Source organism: Crinia signifera, chromosome 5, assembly GCF_055691185.1.
Source record: "Crinia signifera chromosome 5, ASM5569118v1, whole genome shotgun sequence".
Taxonomy (NCBI): domain Eukaryota; kingdom Metazoa; phylum Chordata; class Amphibia; order Anura; family Myobatrachidae; genus Crinia; species Crinia signifera.
In genome coordinates, this window is record NC_139221.1 from 3,909,549 (window position 1) to 3,930,211 (window position 20,663).

The 20,663-nt window shown below is 44.6% G+C and overlaps 1 protein-coding gene across 2 annotated transcripts in view; it reads left to right on the forward strand.

Moving 5' to 3' along the window:
- The window catches only part of CHPF2 (chondroitin polymerizing factor 2), a 38,127-nt gene extending 20,114 nt beyond the window's left edge, over positions 1-18,013 (forward strand). For both annotated transcript variants that reach the window (XM_083186525.1, XM_083186526.1), the window contains exons 4-5: positions 2,535-2,717; positions 16,615-18,013. In XM_083186525.1, the coding sequence (XP_083042651.1) occupies positions 2,535-2,717; positions 16,615-17,880 (1,449 nt within the window). In that variant the 3' untranslated portion in view covers positions 17,881-18,013. The remainder of the gene's footprint in view (positions 1-2,534; positions 2,718-16,614) is intronic.
- Positions 18,014-20,663: the final 2,650 nt, after the last annotated feature.

Sequence of the window (20,663 nt, forward strand, 5' to 3'; positions counted from 1 at the left end):
GATGAACATCTTACCCCGATTATTATACCTATTTCAAACAATCCCCATAGTGGTCCCTACTTCTTACCTTCGTACGATTCAGTCTTTATGTGGCAAATTTATATGGTCAAACAAATCTCCTAGATTAAACAGATCTTGCCTAGCGAAATCTTCTTCCAATGGTGGACTAGGCCTCCCCATGTTTGAACGTTACTTTCAGGCTACGCAATTGAGCCATGTTGTAGCCTGGCATACTCAGGCGGGAGCCAAGAAATGGGTATCTCTGGAGAGCGAACTAATCGACTATCACTCGGTTTGTTTCCTTCCCTGGCTAACACCGAAATTGAGACCAGCCTCGGTACTGGACACCCCTTGTGTCCACTCTGTGTTAAAAACGTGGGACTATCTAAACAAAAAACTTCATCTGGCACCATATCCCTCCCCTCTCACCCCTCTCTGGCGACACCCGGATTTCCCTTTAGGATGTATGTCACCTTACTCACAACCCTGGATCTCAGCAGGTATCACTCGTCTATCGCACATCTCAGGGGAATTCGCCCCTCAAAACTATAAAGCACTATGTGAGAAATATGACAGTCACCGTCTCAGACACTTTGACTACCTCCAGATATCCAGTTTTGTACAGTCTCTATGCAATTCAACTAAACCCAGATCGCCACTTCCCATTGAACGTTTCTGTATATACAGCCCAGACCGCAGGGGAGCAATCTCCTACCTATACTCCCTGCTGGCAGACAAACCCCCGGCTAAAGAACCTTTCGAGGTAGCTTGGGAAAGGGATTTGGGCGTTGCACTGGAGGAGGAGGAGTGGTCAGAAATAAAAACACTGATAGCAAAATCTTCAATAAACTCGAATCTCAAGGAAAATGCCTTTAAAGTATACACTAGGTGGTACATGGTTCCCACAGTAATACACCGTATTTTCCCTTCTTGCTCTAGTCAGTGCTGGCGGAACTGTGGATCACAGGGTACGTTCATTCACATATGGTGGGATTGCCCCCAGATTAGCTCTTACTGGGATGACATTTATTCTCTTTTAGGAAAAATATGTGATTCCCCGACTCCAAAAAATCCCTTGTCGGCTCTACTTTGCAGACCAGTTGCAGGGACCTCAAACCCTAAAAGCAAACTATGTGGCCATATACTTAACTCCGCCAGATTGCTGATTGCGGCAAACTGGAAACAACCTACCGCCCCTTCCATTCAGGCCGTTATCAACAAGGTCTGGTTTGCAGCTTCCATGGAGTATATTACTGCACTGCTACATGACTCAGTGGGGAAATACAGATCAATTTGGACTCCCTGGTATGTTCATCACCAGAGGCAACTCCCTGGGTAGGAGCGACCACTGGCTCTTGCATGTTGCTCGCTGTTCTGAGAAACTTAGTTCTTGTACTGTAGATACCCATTCATTTTCATTTGCAGGGCTAAATGCCCCCTCCCCCCCTCTCTTTATTCCCCCTTCCCCCCTCTGTTCTTTCTTTTTCTGTGTTTCCCCAATGCTATTATTTTATTGTTTGTTTGCTGAACTAACATTAAAACAAAAAAAGACAGTGGTACTCAAGGCAGTATATTTTATTTACACGCACTATACCATGTTGTCTGTTTATACCAAATTGTCTGTAAATGCACGGTTCAGATTTCTGTCTCATTCAGCTGTATTGTTTGCCACTGCATAAATAAAGAGTTGGGGATTTGGTCAGAATTAGTGGTGTCCTCAGTGCTGAGAAATAGACAGGTCCTTATCCATCATACAATATCATCAGGGAGGCGTCTGATTGGTCCTAGATTTATTCTTCAGCAGGACAATACCAAACATCCAGCCAATGTCAGTAAGAACTATCCTCAGTGTATAGGAGAACAAGAGTCCTGATGTCATCATCACCGAGTCTGTCTGAGATTACAGAGAGACAGAAGGATCTGACCAGCTTCATCCACAGAAGATCTGGGGTCAGTGCTCCAAGATGTTTGGGACCGTGTCCCTGCTCAGTTCCTTCACAACCTGTCTGCAAGTACCTAGGAGCTGACTAGAAGGGTCACACTAGATGGGTTAGTCGGACCCCTGTACCACACTCACACTAGATATGTGCAATACTTCTATTAGTACAAAAACCTTTTTGTTTAAACTAGGAAACTTTTTTCTCGCTTTAAAAAATGTCCCCAAAATAGATTGTTGGTGGATTTTATGACTGGATTAGGGTATAAATACCTATTTCATATCTATCTAACATGAGTTTATATAAAAAAATAAAAATTAATAATTAAAATACTTTTTTTTAAAACATTGGCACAAACATCGATGGTTTGGTTAATTGGTTACAGAACATATAGAACACAGACCAGGGGAGATATAACAATGACTGATATTCGTTACTGTAAATGATGCTCCAGCCAATCAGCTTCTGTTATTTAGGAGCAGATTGGTAAGACAAGAATATCGCCCATCGTTATGTCTGCGCCATTCTCAGAGACGATGGTTCTAAGCTGTGATGGCGTCTGTGGTGGCACTGGTAACGCTCTTCATCTCTTGCCAGGGCTTGCGGTACACGTCATTCGCCCTCCCCAGAAATGCAGATGTGGAAAATATAGACGGGATGGTGCTGGGCAGCTGCATGTCTGTGCACCCGGTGCGCGAGGCCGGACTCCTGTACCGACTGCAACGTAAGCTGAGCCAAATCCGACTACACCGGACCTACCGAGAGATCCGCCGACTCCAGGTAACCAGCAGCCCCTTCCCTGTCCTCTCTCTCTCTCTCTCTCATAGCCGTATCCTCTCTGTCCCTTCCCTGTCCTCTGTCCCTTCCCTGTCCTCTGTCCCTTGTCCCTTCCCTGTCAATGCTTTTTTTATTAAAAAGATTGCAACATTTAAATACAAATATATATATAAAGACAGGTTACCCCAACCGCGCTTTGAAGAAATGTGGCAGCAATACTGAGGGGCCCTCTGTTAGACAGGACCCGAGATAGAAATAGAAATAGGATGGGTTTCCCAGAATGCGCCTTTCCTAAACTACAGAATAATAATTCAGTATATCCAACACTGAACAGATCTATATTGACAATACAGAAATAATTTTCCTTTTACAATACAAAATCTTAAAAAATCTTTTTTATTGAAAGATGTCTTCTCAGTGACGATTTGAGCCCAACGCGTTTCGTCAATGAATTGACTTCATCAGGGGCATTTTGACAGCAGAACAATACACACTGTAAATTGTAACAGAACTGTGTCAAAAAGACAGTAGATGCAATATATACACATAATTATTAAAATATAGTTAAAAAATGAATAAATAAATATAAGACATGATGAGGAGGGAGGACAAGATCTGAAGTGAGGGATGATGGAGACGTCACCATACCAAAGAAACATTCTTAATCTTAATTAAGAAAAAATCTGATAGATGGTGATCAAGAAGGTATATGAAAAACGTGAAAGACCTGGACTTTTTTGTGAAATAGCCAATCACCAAATTTAAGACCTGCAAGGTCATCATACCCAGTATATACTCCTTAAATTGGATACAAGTAGCGATGTGTTCTCATATATTGGAAGTAGTCTTGACAATACGATCTGAGATAAAAGACAATAATCCATGCTATAAACTGTCTTTACTCCTTATGGAGACCAAAGAAAGGAGGGGCTAATGGAGGTTACATACCATTGGATATTACCATTAAAGAAAATCCCAAGTGGAAACTAAGTCCACTGATAAATCTCAAATATCTTCTGAGGGAAGTTGTATGACCTCAGGGGCAGAATTTGAGGAATTGGCACCGATATACAAATTTTTATCTATAAATGCAAATACAAAGGATTCCATGTAAAGATATACAATTATGTGACAGTGATTAGGCACAAAAAGAGGGTGAAAAATGGACTACTTACAGAATGGTGGTCAAAACCGGATGTGCTCTCCTGGATTCCAATCACTGAATGAAATCCTAGGACCTATTGAGCTCTTATATAGGGAGTAGCTCATTACATCACTTCCTGTTGAACTATTTGCTATGTATGTTTATTAACGGGCTTACAAGCCTCTAAATGGACTGAAACTGTTAATAGAATAATAGCCTAGTGCCAGCTTACCCTAAGGGGTACTTTAGTGTGCACCCCTGGATTGATTATAACGATATAAGATGCTTTTACGCCGTGGAACGCATGACTGCAGCGTCCTGCGTTCCAAACGGCGGCCATCTTACTTCCTATATGCGTCCTATAGTCTGAAGCGCCGGGAGGAGTTAGAAGCGAGTGGTGCCGTCCTCTATCGTGTCCCCCTGACGAAGGGAACTGCTGCATCTGATCAGCGTTCCTAAACACATTCTAACTACGTGGGAACTATTTTTCTGGTGGATTTCCGGGTGTGTGGAGCGCATAATGCGTTCCATATTATCTAACTTCAATTTGCGCTATGTGAAGTGTACATTTCTCTATGTACACTTCACATAGCGCAAATTGAAGTTAGATAATATGGAACGCATTATGCGCTCCACACACCCGGAAATCCACCAGAAAAATAGTTCCCACGTAGTTAGAATGTGTTTAGGAACGCTGATCAGATGCAGCAGTTCCCTTCGTCAGGGGGACACGATAGAGGACGGCACCACTCGCTTCTAACTCCTCCCGGCGCTTCAGACTATAGGACGCATATAGGAAGTAAGATGGCCGCCGTTTGGAACGCAGGACGCTGCAGTCATGCGTTCCACGGCGTAAAAGCATCTTATATCGTTATAATCAATCCAGGGGTGCACACTAAAGTACCCCTTAGGGTAAGCTGGCACTAGGCTATTATTCTATTAACAGTTTCAGTCCATTTAGAGGCTTGTAAGCCCGTTAATAAACATACATAGCAAATAGTTCAACAGGAAGTGATGTAATGAGCTACTCCCTATATAAGAGCTCAATAGGTCCTAGGATTTCATTCAGTGATTGGAATCCAGGAGAGCACATCCGGTTTTGACCACCATTCTGTAAGTAGTCCATTTTTCACCCTCTTTTTGTGCCTAATCACTGTCACATAATTGTATATCTTTACATGGAATCCTTTGTATTTGCATTTATAGATAAAAATTTGTATATCGGTGCCAATTCCTCAAATTCTGCCCCTGAGGTCATACAACTTCCCTCAGAAGATATTTGAGATTTATCAGTGGACTTAGTTTCCACTTGGGATTTTCTTTAATGGTAATATCCAATGGTATGTAACCTCCATTAGCCCCTCCTTTCTTTGGTCTCCATAAGGAGTAAAGACAGTTTATAGCATGGATTATTGTCTTTTATCTCAGATCGTATTGTCAAGACTACTTCCAATATATGAGAACACATCGCTACTTGTATCCAATTTAAGGAGTATATACTGGGTATGATGACCTTGCAGGTCTTAAATTTGGTGATTGGCTATTTCACAAAAAAGTCCAGGTCTTTCACGTTTTTCATATACCTTCTTGATCACCATCTATCAGATTTTTTCTTAATTAAGATTAAGAATGTTTCTTTGGTATGGTGACGTCTCCATCATCCCTCACTTCAGATCTTGTCCTCCCTCCTCATCATGTCTTATATTTATTTATTCATTTTTTAACTATATTTTAATAATTATGTGTATATATTGCATCTACTGTCTTTTTGACACAGTTCTGTTACAATTTACAGTGTGTATTGTTCTGCTGTCAAAATGCCCCTGATGAAGTCAATTCATTGACGAAACGCGTTGGGCTCAAATCGTCACTGAGAAGACATCTTTCAATAAAAAAGATTTTTTAAGATTTTGTATTGTAAAAGGAAAATTATTTCTGTATTGTCAATATAGATCTGTTCAGTGTTGGATATACTGAATTATTATTCTGTAGTTTAGGAAAGGCGCATTCTGGGAAACCCATCCTATTTCTACAAATATATATATATATATACACAGTATATATATATATATATATATACACACACATACTTTTCTTTTCCAATATTTACAAATATAGAAACATTCAATTAAAAATAAACAGAAAATCCCCTCCCCCCCAAAAAAAACCCAACATCACTTCACCTACAATCTTCCCTGTCCCCGTCCCTTCTCTGTCCTTTCTCTCATAGCCGCCTCCTCTCTGCCCCTTCCCTGTCCTCTCATAGCCATCTACTCTCTGTCCCTCTCCTGTCCATTCCCTCTCCTCTGTCCCGTCCCTGTCCTCTGTCCCGTCCCTGTCCTCTGTCCCTTCCCTGTCCTCTCATAGCCATCTCCTCTCTGTCCCTCTCCTGTCCCTTCTCTGTCCCTTCCCTGTCCTCTGTCCCTTCCCTGTCCTCTCATAGCCGTCTCCTCTCTCTCCCCTCCCTGTCCTCTGTCCCTTCCCTGTCCTCTGTCCCTTCCCTGTCCTCTGTCCCTTCCCTGTCCTCTCATAGCCGTCTCCTCTCTGTCCCTTCCCTGTCCTCTGTCCCTTCCCTGACCTCTGTCCCTTCCCTGACCTCTGTCCCTTCCCTGACCTCTGTCCCTTCCCTGACCTCTGTCCCTTCCCTGTCCTCTGTCCCTTCCCTGTCCTCTCATAGCCGTCTCCCCTCTGTCCCTTCCCTGTCCTCTGTCCCTTCCCTGTCCTCTCATAGCCATCTCCCCTCTGTCCCTTCCCTATCCTCTGTTCCTTCCCTGTCCTCTGTCCCTTCCCTGTCCTCTCATAGCCATCTCCCCTCTGTCCCTTCCCTATCCTCTGTCCCTTCCCTGTCCTCTGTCCCTTCCCTGTCCTCTCATAGCCATCTCCTCTCTGTCCCTTCCCTGTCCTCTGTCCCTTCCCCGTCAATGCTTTTTTTATTAAAAAGATTGCAACATTTAAATACACACATATATATATATATATATATATATATATATACTTTTCTTTTCCAATATTTACAAATCTAGAAACAATCAATTAAAAATAAACAGAAAATCCTCTCCCCCCCCCCCCCCCAAAAAAAAAAAACCAACATCACTTCACCTACAATCTTCCCTGTCCCCGTCCCTTCTCTGTCCTTTCTCTCATAGCCGCTTCCTCTCTGCCCCTTCCCTGTCCTCTCATAGCCGTCTCCTCTCTCTCCCCTCCCTCTCCTCTGTCCCCTCCCTCTCCTCTGTCCCTTCCCTCTCCTCTCATAGCCATCTCCTCTCTGTCCCTTCCCTGTCCTCTGTCCCTTCCCTGTCCTCTCATAGCCGTCTCCTCTCTGTCCCTTCCCTGTCCTCTGTCCCTTCCCTGTCCTCTCATAGCCGTCTCCTCTCTGTCCCTTCCCTGTCCTCTGTCCCTTCCCTGTCCTCTCATAGCCGTCTCCTCTCTGCCCCTGCCCTGTCCTCTGTCCCTTCCCTGTCCTCTGTCCCTTCCCTGTCCTCTGTCCCTTCCCTGTCCTCTGTCCCTTCCCTGTCCTCTGTCCCTTCCCTGTCCTCTGTCCCTTCCCTGTCCTCTGTCCCTTCCCCTGTCCCTTCCCTGACCTCTGTCCCTTGTCCCTTCCCTGTCAATGCTTTTTTTATTAAAAAGATTGCAACATTTAAATACAAATAAATATATATATATATATAGACAGTATACCAATCTGCGCAAAGTCTCAAAATATTTTCAATGGGTTCCGTCCACGGAGAAGTAATAGGTGCAGCTCGACTTCAATAGAGGTTAGCTTGTACCTCATAGAGTAAAGGACATGGAAAGAAATAGAAGGAGCGCACCAATTAGTATAACAGTTTGACTTTTACTAATAAAAGGTAATAAGAGTACATACATCGAGGTAAAAAATAATCAGCATATCCACCGTCTCATATTGCGCAAGCCACGTCTGGACAAGGGCAGCAGAGTCAACAGCACTGGCGAGGTGGTCACAATGGGTCCCACAGATGGAAATCAGCCAGGCGGAGGAACGGTATCAAGCGTGTCAAACGAGAGGATCAAGAACAGACGGAACAGCAGGTGAAGCAGTAGACTCGTCGGGAAGCCACGCCCCAACGCGTTTCGTCACTACGGACTTCGTCAGGAGGCGTGGTTGTAGGTAAGTATGACAGGGTTTAAATAAGGTGCTGATTGGCTATCAATTTGATATAACAGATGTCAGGTGAAGTACAATTATACACAGGCATGTTTATTTAACAGATTCAAACCAGTGAGAAAAAATCAAATCACCGGCTGAAATTACAACAATGATGACAAAACAAGTTTTAATGCAATATCTAAAAAACTATCTAAAAGAGACATACATTTTAATACATATAGAGGTTCTAGAATACCTAATGTTGCACAACATTAACGATAAAAGCATTTTATTTAACGGTAAAAAAGAAGAAAGAGGAAATATATAAAAATATATATATATGTGCATAATGAGTATATACACTACAATTTTTAAGAAAGAGACCAAACTGTATATACATAGATATGTATGTCAAAATATGCCTACGGAATAATATAATCCTAGACACTGCATATATATGACATGAATATAAAGAAATAAAAAAGATATAAAAAAGAGAAAAAAATGTAAAAATCGGAGAAAGAAGCGAGGAGACATTATGTTAGTACATTAATATCAAACTCATAAAAACATTTACAACATTATAAGACTATAGTAGAAACACAGTTACTTTAATAAGCAGCAAGACAGTGATGTTTATAGCAGCATTAACAAGTGCAGTCGACATCATCCTGCAAGACACATGCAGCAGCCGTAACACTAAAGAGAAGGCGAGGGAGTGTTACCTCAAGCTACAACGCCTCTCAATGTCACAACTAGTATCCTAGTGCAGGAACGGAGTGATGTCGACACCTTCGTTAAGACCGCTAGGAGAGAGGGTGTTTAAAGTGTATATCCAGTAGGTTTCTCTCCTACTTAGCTTTCCGAGTATATCTCCTCCTCTCTCGTCCATAGTAATATGTTCTAAGGCTTTAAATGTAAAAGAATTTAGATCTGATGAGCAACAGGTAGAAAAATGTCTAGGGACACTGTGAGCCAAAATTTTGTTTTTTATACTCCTAGTATGCTCCAAAATCCGCAGTTTTAAAACTCGTTTAGTCTTGCCGACATAACTCATCCCACAATTACACTTCAACATATATATGACGTGAGTCGTGAGACAGGTCATCCGACTCTTGATACTCCACGATTTTGTATGGTCTGCATTCCAAAACAGTGTCCTTTCTCTGTCGGCATATTTGCACACTTTGCATTTGTTGCAGGGGAAGAAACCATTTGTTATTTTGGTACTCTTTACTTAGTGCGGCGCCCGTCGCGGGCATCGCGGGTACATTAATGTATGGCCGCGACGCGACCGACGCGATGCCCGCGATTTGCCATTGAAATCAATGTAAAACATAAAAATCGTGTCGGTCGCGTCGCGGCCGCACATAAACGCACCCGCGATGCCCGCGACGCGATGCTCACGATTTCCCATAGGGAACAATGTTAAAAGTCGCGATGGACCCGATTTTAGTGTTAAATGGCTCAATCAACCCGATTTGGCCATAGGAATCAATGTTAAATGGGCCACAGAGCCCATTAACCCTTAAATGTCCCCCCAAATTTTTAACGCCACCCCACGATCCACGCCAACCCGAAGCGTGGCGAGCGCAGCGAGCCCGCGAGGGGCGGCGGTACGCGTCCTCCGACCTTTTCATGCCCTACTATCCACGTCGGCGTGGTGTGAGAATATAATAGTGTGGCGAGCGCAGCGAGCCCCGCGAGGGGACGCGGATACCTTCACAGGTAGACGCGTCCCCTCGCGGGCTTCACAGGTGTCCGTGGCGACCCGGACACCTGTGAAGCCCGCGAGGGGACGCGTCTACCTGTGAAGGTATCCGCGTCCCCTCGCGGGGCTCGCTGCGCTCGCCACGCTTCGGGCTCGGTGGCTCGCTGCGCTCGCCACACTATTATATTCTCACACCACGCCGACGTGGATAGTAGGGCATGAAAAGGTCGGAGGACGCGTACCGCCGCCCCTCGCGGGCTCGCTGCGCTCGCCACGCTTCGGGTTGGCGTGGATCGTGGGGTGGCGTTAAAAATTTGGGGGGACATTTAACGGTTCATTGGCCCTATTTGGGCTGTGTGGCCCATTTTACATTGATTTATATGCCAAAATCGGGTCCATTGAGGCATTTAAGTGTCAAATCGCGGTCAATCAGGCTTTTTAACATTGTTTCCTATGGGAAAATCGCGGTGATCGCGGTAATCGCGGGCATCGCGACCATCCAATTTTACCCGCGATGCCCGCGATTACCGCGATCACCGCGATTTTTACCCGCGATGACCACGATTTTGATCGGCGGCGCCGTTCTAGGTAAAGAGTACCGTTATTTTAAGCCAGCTGTTGCTTTTATCACAATTATCTTTTAACTTACTAGGAGCTAGTACATTTTTAAGAGAAGAAGCCTTCCTAAAAATAACCTGCGGTTTTGGTGGTAACAAGGGTTTTAGAATAGGGTCAAGGAGTAGCACATCCCAATGTTTTGTTAAAATATTTCTTATTTTCTCACCTTTACAGTTAAATTTCGTGACAAAAGGAACATTTTTATTCAGTCTGGGTGTCTTAGTTTTATATTTTAAAAGGTCTTTCCTATCCCGATTAAATGCACGTTCTTTGCAGCTTTCTACTAAGTCAGTGGGATATTCTTTCTCAATAAACCTTTTGCTGTAAACCTCAGCTTATTCATCAAATTTAGTATCACTTGCACAGTTCCTACGGACCCTAATAAACTGAGAGTACGGTATGTTACGGATCCATTTTTTATGGTGACAGCTTTTGAAGTGCACGTAGCTGTTGCTGTCAACTTTTTTAATGAACGTACTGGTATTGATAGTCCTATTGTCATTAGACCAGACAGAGGTGTCAAGTGTTAAATCTAAAAATTCAATTGTAGTTTTATTAGTATTAGAGGTAAATCTGAGATTAAGATCATTAACATTGATGGCTAACATGAATTCATTAAAAAGAGTTTCCTCTCCATCCCATATTATTAAAATATTGTCAATGTAACGATTAAATTTAACTATATTGTTTTTATAGATTTGATTAATTTCCAAATTACACTCTTCCCAAAGACCAAGGTATAAATTAGCGAGGCTAGGAGCGTAGGGTGTCCCCATCGCAACACCACATATTTGTGCAAAAAATTCTCCTTGAAAAACAAACACATTGTTGGTCATAATTATTTTGATGCTCTCAATCACAAAATTCCTAAAATCCTCACATAATGTCTCATCATTGTCTAGATAGTATCTGATGGCCCTCAAACCTCCTTCATGAGGTATAGAGGTGTACAGAGCCTCAACATCAATTGTGCACCACCTATATGTTTCTTTCCATTCAAAGTCGTCTAATTCCATCAGAATCTGTGTGGAATCTTTGGTATACGATTTGAGTTTGACCACATAATTCTGTATTTGTATATCGACAAATTCTGAAAGACAGGATGTAGCTGAATTAATTCCCGCTATAACTCCCCTTATTGTAAATAAAATTAAAGAACACCTTGATATCGGCATCACTAATAAATGTGTCACAGAAACTGAAAAGAAATATATAGTTAATGATAATCCTCCTTTGGCATTATTTTACTTTATGCCAAAAATACATAAAAGACTTGTGAAACCCCCCGGACGCCCAATTATAGCGGGAATTAATTCAGCTACATCCTGTCTTTCAGAATTTGTCGATATACAAATACAGAATTATGTGGTCAAACTCAAATCGTATACCAAAGATTCCACACAGATTCTGATGGAATTAGACGACTTTGAATGGAAAGAAACATATAGGTGGTGCACAATTGATGTTGAGGCTCTGTACACCTCTATACCTCATGAAGGAGGTTTGAGGGCCATCAGATACTATCTAGACAATGATGAGACATTATGTGAGGATTTTAGGAATTTTGTGATTGAGAGCATCAAAATAATTATGACCAACAATGTGTTTGTTTTTCAAGGAGAATTTTTTGCACAAATATGTGGTGTTGCGATGGGGACACCCTACGCTCCTAGCCTCGCTAATTTATACCTTGGTCTTTGGGAAGAGTGTAATTTGGAAATTAATCAAATCTATAAAAACAATATAGTTAAATTTAATCGTTACATTGACGATATTTTAATAATATGGGATGGAGAGGAAACTCTTTTTAATGAATTCATGTTAGCCATCAATGTTAATGATCTTAATCTGAGATTTACCTCTAATACTAATAAAACTACAATTGAATTTTTAGATTTAACACTTGACACCTCTGTCTGGTCTAATGACAATAGGACTATCAATACCAGTACGTTCATTAAAAAAGTTGACAGCAACAGCTACGTGCACTTCAAAAGCTGTCACCATAAAAAATGGATCCGTAACATACCGTACTCTCAGTTTATTAGGGTCCGTAGGAACTGTGCAAGTGATACTAAATTTGATGAACAAGCTGAGGTTTACAGCAAAAGGTTTATTGAGAAAGAATATCCCACTGACTTAGTAGAAAGCTGCAAAGAACGTGCATTTAATCGGGATAGGAAAGACCTTTTAAAATATAAAACTAAGACACCCAGACTGAATAAAAATGTTCCTTTTGTCACGAACTGTAAAGGTGAGAAAATAAAAAATATTTTAACAAAACATTGGGATGTGCTACTCCTTGACCCTATTCTAAAACCCTTGTTACCACCAAAACCGCAGGTTATTTTTAGGAAGGCTTCTTCTCTTAAAAATGTACTAGCTCCTAGTAAGTTAAAAGATAATTGTGATAAAAGCAACAGCTGGCTTAAAATAACAAATGGTTTCTTCCCCTGCAACAAATGCAAAGTGTGCAAATATGCCGACAGAGAAAGGACACTGTTTTGGAATGCAGACCATACAAAATCGTGGAGTATCAAGAGTCGGATGACCTGTCTCACGACTCACGTCATATATATGTTGACGTGTAATTGTGGGATGAGTTATGTCGGCAAGACTAAACGAGTTTTAAAACTGCGGATTTTGGAGCATACTAGGAGTATAAAAAACAAAATTTTGTCTCAGTGTCCCTAGACATTTTTCTACCTGTTGCTCATCAGATCTAAATTCTTTTACATTTAAAGCCTTAGAACATATTACTATGGACGAGAGAGGAGGAGATATACTCGGAAAGCTAAGTAGGAGAGAAACCTACTGGATATACACTTTAAACACCCTCTCTCCTAGCGGTCTTAACGAAGGTGTCGACATCACTCCGTTCCTGCACTAGGATACTAGTTGTGACATTGAGAGGCGTTGTAGCTTGAGGTAACACTCCCTCGCCTTCTCTTTAGTGTTACGGCTGCTGCATGTGTCTTGCAGGATGATGTCGACTGCACTTGTTAATGCTGCTATAAACATCACTGTCTTGCTGCTTATTAAAGTAACTGTGTTTCTACTATAGTCTTATAATGTTGTAAATGTTTTTATGAGTTTGATATTAATGTACTAACATAATGTCTCTTCTCGCTTCTTTCTCCGATTTTTACATTTTTTTCTCTTTTTTATATCTTTTTTATTTCTTTATATTCATGTCATATATATGCAGTGTCTAGGATTATATTATTCCGTAGGCATATTTTGACATACATATCTATGTATATACAGTTTGGTCTCTTTCTTAAAAATTGTAGTGTATATACTCATTATGCACATATATATATATATATAACCTGACGAAAATTTGAAGTAATAAATTGAAACGTTGCTGCTATCTCCTGTTGGCTAGCTTTGTTCTGGATTACAATTGCCACGAGTGCCTCACCACAAATCTCCTATATATATATATATATATATATATATATATTTTTATATATTTCCTCTTTCTTCTTTTTTACCGTTAAATAAAATGCTTTTATCGTTAATGTTGTGCAACATTAGGTATTCTAGAACCTCTATATGTATTAAAATGTATGTCTCTTTTAGATAGTTTTTTAGATATTGCATTAAAACTTGTTTTGTCATCATTGTTGTAATTTCAGCCGGTGATTTGATTTTTTCTCACTGGTTTGAATCTGTTAAATAAACATGCCTGTGTATAATTGTACTTCACCTGACATCTGTTATATCAAATTGATAGCCAATCAGCACCTTATTTAAACCCTGTCATACTTACCTACAACCACGCCTCCTGACGAAGTCCGTAGTGACGAAACGCGTTGGGGCGTGGCTTCCCGACGAGTCTACTGCTTCACCTGCTGTTCCGTCTGTTCTTGATCCTCTACACATACATACATACATACATACATACATATATATATACATATACATACTTTTCTTTTCCATTATTTACAAATATAGAAACAATCAATTAAAAATAAACAGAAAATCCCCTCCCCCCCCCCCCCACAAAAAAACCCAACATCACTTCACCTACAATCTTCCCTGTCCTTTCTCTCATAGCCGCCTCCTCTCTGCCCCTTCCCTGTCCTCTCATAGCCATCTCCCCTCTGTCCCTTTCCTCTCCTCTGTCCCTTCCCTCTCCTCTGTCCCTTCCCTTTCCCCTGTCCCTTCCCTGTCCTCATAGCCATCTCCTCTCTGTCCCTTCCCTGTCCCTGTCCCTACCCTGTCCCCTGTCCCTTCCCTGTCCCCTGTCCCTTCCCTGTCCTCTGTCTCTTCCCTGTCCTCTGTCTCTTGTCCCTTCCCTGTCAATGCTTTTTTATTAAAAAGATTGCAACATTTAAATACAAATAAATATATATATATAAGCTGTGCAGGGGTCCGGCACTGAAAGCCTCCTCTCAGCAAACTTTAGAAGCTTGGCCTGGGTGCTCGTTACTCCAGAGTAGGACTCTGGTACATGCAGGTTTTTAAATAGAAAAAACGTCACTCCAGGCTCTTGATGCAGGTAAAGACTTTATGCGTCTGTGTGTGCCAACGGCGTTTCGAGCCTTATGGCTCGTCTTCAGGACATTAACACTGTTAATGTCCTGAAGACGAGCCATAAGGCTCGAAACGCCGTTGGCACACACAGACGCATAAAGTCTTTTACCTGCATCAAGAGCCTGGAGTGACGTTTTTCTATTTAAAAACTATATATATATATATATATATATATATATATATATATATATACATATACATATACATACTTTTCTTTTCCAATATTTACAAATATAGAAAACAATCAATTAAAATAAACAGAAAATCCCCTCCCCCCCCCCCCCCCCCAAAAAAAACCCAACATCACTTCATCTACAATCTTCCCCTGTCCCGTCCCTTCTCTGTCCTTTCTCTCATAGCCGCCTCCTCTCTGCCCCTTCCCTCTCCTCTGTCCCTTCCCTCTCCTCTGTCCCTTCCCTCTCCTCTGTCCCTTCCCTCTCCCCTGTCCCTTCCTTCCTCATAGCCATCTCCTCTCTGTCCCTTCCCTGTCCTCTGTCCCCTGTCCCCTGTCCCTACCCTGTCCTCTGTCCTTACCCTGTCCTCTGTCCCTTCCCTGTCCTCTGTCCCCAGCCTCTTCCCTGTCCTCTGTCCATTCCCTGTCCTCTGTCCATTCCCTGTCCTCTGTCCCCTGCCCCTACCCTGTCCTCTCTCGCTCATAGCCACCTCCTCTCTGCCCCTTCCCTGTCCTCTCTCCTATCTCTCTCATAGCCATATCCTCTCTGTCCCTTCCCTCTCCTCTGTCCCTTCCCTTTCCTCTGTCCCTTCCCTCTCCCCTCTCCTCTGCCCCTTCCCTGTCCTCTCTCTCATAGCCGTCTCCTCTCTGCCCTTCCCTGTCCTCTCTCTCAGCAATCTCCTCTCTGCCCTTCTCTGTCCCCTCCCTCATAGCCGTCTCCTCTCTGCCCCTTCCCTGTCCTCTCTCTCATAGCCGTCTCCTCTCTGCCCCCTCTCTGCCCCTTCCTGTCCTCTCTCTCTCTCAGCCATCTCCTCTCTGCCCTTCCCTGTCCCCTCCCTCATAGCCGTCTCCTCTCTGCCCCTTCCCTGTCCCCTCCCTCATAGCCGTCTCCTCTCTGCCCCTTCCCTGTCCTCTCTCTCATAGCCGTCTCCTCTCTGCCCCTTCCCTGTCCTCTCTCTCATAGCCGTCTCCTCTCTGCCCCTTCCCTGTCCTCTCTCTCATAGCCGTCTCCTCTCTGCCCTTCCCTGTCCCCTCCCTCATAGCCGTCTCCTCTCTGCCCCTTCCCTGTCCTCTCTCTCATAGCCCGTCTCCTCTCTGCCCCTTCCCTGTCCTCTCTCTCATAGCCGTCTCCTCTCTGCCCCTTCCTGTCCTCTCTCTCTCTCAGCCATCTCCTCTCTGCCCTTCCCTGTCCCCTCCCTCATAGCCGTCTCCTCTCTGCCCCTTCCCTGTCCTCTCTCTCATAGCCGTCTCCTCTCTGCCCCTTCCCTGTCCTCTCTCTCATAGCCGTCTCCTCTCTGCCCCTTCCCTGTCCTCTCTCTCAGCCGTCTCCTCTCTGCCCCTTCTCTGTCCTCTCTCTCATAGCCATCTCCTCTCTGCCCTTCCCTGTCCTCTTATAGCCGTCTCCTCTCTGCCCCTTCTCTGTCCCCTCCCTCATAGCCGTCTCCTCTCTGCCCCTTCCCTGTCCTCTCTGATTTCCACCTCCTCTCTCACTCATAGCTGTGTCTTTTCTGCCCCTTTCCTGTCCTCTCAAACCAATCTCTATCTTTCTCCCAGTTTCTACCTCTCTTATCCCATTTCCAATCTATTTAATTATTTTTGTTTTAGAGCGAGATACGGAACCTTTCTTCTCTGACCCCGAATGGACAAGCCAGTCTCCTGTGGCCGGTTGGTATAAATCCACCTTTCAACCCTACTTCCCGTTTTGACCTGTTGACGTGGGAGTATTTCACAGAGAGCCACACTTTCTCCTGCCCTGATGGTGCTCCCAAGTGCCCCTTACATGGAGTGTGGCGACTGGATGTACAACAGGTTCTGGAGGAAGCTATGGATCAGCTGAACCAACGCTACCACCCATGGCTCCGATTTAGAATGCACCGCCTGCTGAATGGGTATAGACGCTTTGACCCTACACGGGGTATGGAGTACACCCTGGACCTTTTGCTCGAAGCCACCACTGAGAGGGACCATGTTGGAGTGATAACCAAGCGCCTTAGCCTCTTGCGGCCCCTGGGCCTTGTAGAAATTCTTCCCATGCCTTATGTGACGGAGGCCACACGAGTTCAGTTGGTCTTGCCATTGATGCCGGTCGATGTCACTCATGTTGCAGGTTTTCTTGATGCCTTTGCAACAAATCTCCTTGACCCACAGGAGAATGTGGCCCTGACTGTACTGCTGGTGTATGACATGGGCTCCTCCGGGCAGGAGAAGGATGTCTTTGAGGAGGTACGTGGTATGGTGTCCGAGCTGGAGAGGAGGTATTCATTCCTGCGCCTGGAATTGTCTGTTGTCCACACGGAGTTGCCATCTCAGGTCCGGCTCATGGAGCTGGTATCCAAGAAACATCCAATGGACACACTTTTCTTCCTGGTGAGCGTATGGAGCGAGGTGACAACTGAGGTACTGAACCGATGTCGTATGAACACCATCACTGCTTGGCAGGTCTTCTCCCCAATCCACTATCAGGAATACAGCCCCGATGTGTCACGCCACAGCTTCTCCGCCCCGCCGCCGGCAGACTTTCTGCGCGATGGCCACTTTGATCAACTGTCTTCCTCTGAGTTCTGCTTCTATAATTCTGACTTCATGGGGGCAAGGAGCCGGATGGCAGCCGAGGTGGGTGCGCAGGAGGAGGAGGAGGATGAGGACAATGGGAACATAGAACTTCTGGAGCTGTTCCTGAGGCACTCGGAGCTGCACATTTTCAGGGCGTTAGAGCCAGCGTTGGTGCAGAGGTTCTCCCTGAGTAAGTGCAGCACCCACCTGTCTGGGGAAGGTTACCACCGCTGTGTGCTCAGCAACCTGGAGGCATTGGGCTCCCGCAGCCACCTGGCTATGGCCCTGTTTGAGCAAGACCAGACTAACAGCACGTAGGCCAGCGCTAAGCAGCAGCAATGTGCCAGGAACATTACATGTTGTTATTACATATATATATTATATCATACGGGACATTTATTCATGTGACCTTTTGTAAATATGCATATAAACACTATTTATATCATCTGGACATGAATTGTCATTTGTAATCATTTCAATTATTCTCTCAAAATGACCAGAAAAAGAACTTTCATGTAAAACTCACCAGTCTATTTCCATGCAAGAAATTGCCAAGAAACTGAATGTTTCCTACAACGGTGTGTACTACTCCCTTCAGAGAACAGCGCAAACAGGCTCTAACTAGAGTAGAAAAAGAAGTGGAAGTCCCCGGTGTACAACTGAGCAATAAGACAAGTACATTACAGTCTCTAGTTTGGGAAATAGACGCCTCACAGGTCCTCAACTGGCAGCTTCATTAAATGGTCCCCTTTTATTTGTAGCGGGCAATACACAGGCTTCATAATGTGGGTACAGCCGTGTGTGTGTGTGTGTGTGTGTGTGTAGGGGAGGAGCAGCACAGACGTGTGTGTGTGAGTGGAGCAGCACAGCCTGGTAGGTGGGGAGCAGCACAGCCTGGTGAGTGTGAGAGAGGAGCAGGAAGAGGCAGGGCCATAGCTGTGTGTGTGTGTATGAGAGGAGCAACACAGCCCGGTGTGTGTAGGCGGGGAGCAGCACAGCTCGGTGTGTGTGTAGGGGAGGAGCAGTACTGCCATGTGTGCAGTGTGTGTGTGTGTGTGTGTGTGTGTGTGTGTGAGGAGCAGCACAGCCCGGTGTGTGTGTAGGGGAGGAGCAGCACAGCCCAGTGTGTGTCTGTAATGTGTGTAGGGGAGGAGCAGCACAGCTGTGTGTGTGTGTAGGGGAGGAGCAGCACAGTCGTGTGTGTGTAGGGGAGGAGCAGCACAGCCTGGTAGGCGGGGAGCAGCACAGCCTGGTGTGTGTGTAGGGGAGGAGCAGCACAGCCTGGTGTGTGTGTGTGTGTGAGGAGCAGCACTGGTGTGTGTGTGTGTGTGTGTGTGTGTGTGTGTAGGGGAGGAGCAGCACAGCCAGGTGTGTAGGGGAGGAGCAGCACAGCCATGTGTGTGTAGGGGAGGAGCAGCACAGCCGTGTGGGAGTGGAGCAGCACAGCCTGGTGTGTGGGAGTGGAGCAGCACAGCCGTGTGTGTGTGTGTGTGTAGGGGAGGAGCAGCACAGCCGTGTGTGTAGGGGAGGAGCAGCACAGCCTGGTAGGTGGGGAGCAGCACAGCCTGGTGAGTGTGAGAGAGGAGCAGGAAGAGGCAGGGCCATAGCTGCTGCACACAGGCTTAGTATAACATCATCACTGTAGAAGCCTCTTATAGATCTAAGCAACTGAGACCACACCCCCTTTACCAATGGCCATGCCCCTCCCCTAATTTGTATGAGATGTTGGAGGATATGTCTTTAATTGTCAGTCATTCTCTACCTAATCCTACATCTTGCACCCTGTTCCCACCTCTATCATCCCCCTAGTCTCCTACACACCCTCCTCTGTCTCCCATCCACCCCTCTGCTTCCTTCCCCTCCTCTCCTATTATCTCACTCTCATCCACATCAGCCCTTCTCCCTCCTCTCCTGTCATCCCACCTCACCTCTATCCTCCTTACAATAATCTCCTGCAGTCTCTCTTCCTAGTGCACACACACACACTCCTGTCTCATCATATTACTCTGGTATCAGTGCTACAGCAATCCATGTCCATCCACATCTCTCCCAAACATTACCTTCTTCTCTTGTGTGCCAGATCTCTTTAACATATTGAATCCCACCCATGATCTCTTCAGCTCCCACTCCCTAAATCTCCTAGCCATTACAGAGACCTGGATTTCCCCCACTGACACCACTTCTCTGGCTATGCTCTCTGCTGGGAATCTCACATCCCCCCCCCCCCCCCGGCCTAGGACTTGACTAGATGGTGATGTTGGGGTCCTGCTGTCCTCTGGTTACTTCTAGCGACTTGTACCCCAGAACCGTCACTTACATTCTCTACGTTTCAGGTCCATGCCATACCTGTTCCAACCTGTTAACCTTTGTGTAGCTGTCATTTCCCACCCCCCAGGCAGTCCCACCAATTTCCCTGATCACTTTGCTTCCTGGCTCACTCACTTCCTCTATTCAGACATTCCCTCTATTATCTTAGGTGATTTCCCCACAGAATCCTCTTAACTCATTAACCTCACGTCATCACTTGGTCCTCACAACCTCCCATGTAAGTGGGAACTCACTTCTCCAACGCCCCTTACCCCTCTCTGACCATCACCTGCTCTACTTTAACTTATCCATCTCTGCTTCTCCATCTCTACCTCCTAAGGTTGCAATCACTAATGGTAACATTGATTCCATGGACACGTCTTCATTATCCCCTCTGCTTGACACACTTCTGTTTCCTCTTCTCTCTTTCCTGTCCTTACCAAGCCACTTCACTAGACAATACCTCTTACTCCTGACTGTAGCTCCTGCCACCACCACTCACAAGGGAGGAATCTTCAGAAGATCTCCCACAGATTAAATGCTCGGCTCTTGATTGCTCCCAAACTGTATGTTTTAGTGAGGAAATAGTCAAAACTAGATTACAGAACCTATATAGTAACAAATCTCCTGGCCCGGACTAAATACACCTTAGGATACTAAAAGAATTGAGTTCTGTCATAGCACTACCGTTATACCTGATATTCGCAGAATCAATAAACTCGGGGACGGTACCAAGGGACTGGCGCATAGCTAACCTAGTACCAATATGGAAGAAAGGTAGAAAAACTAACCCT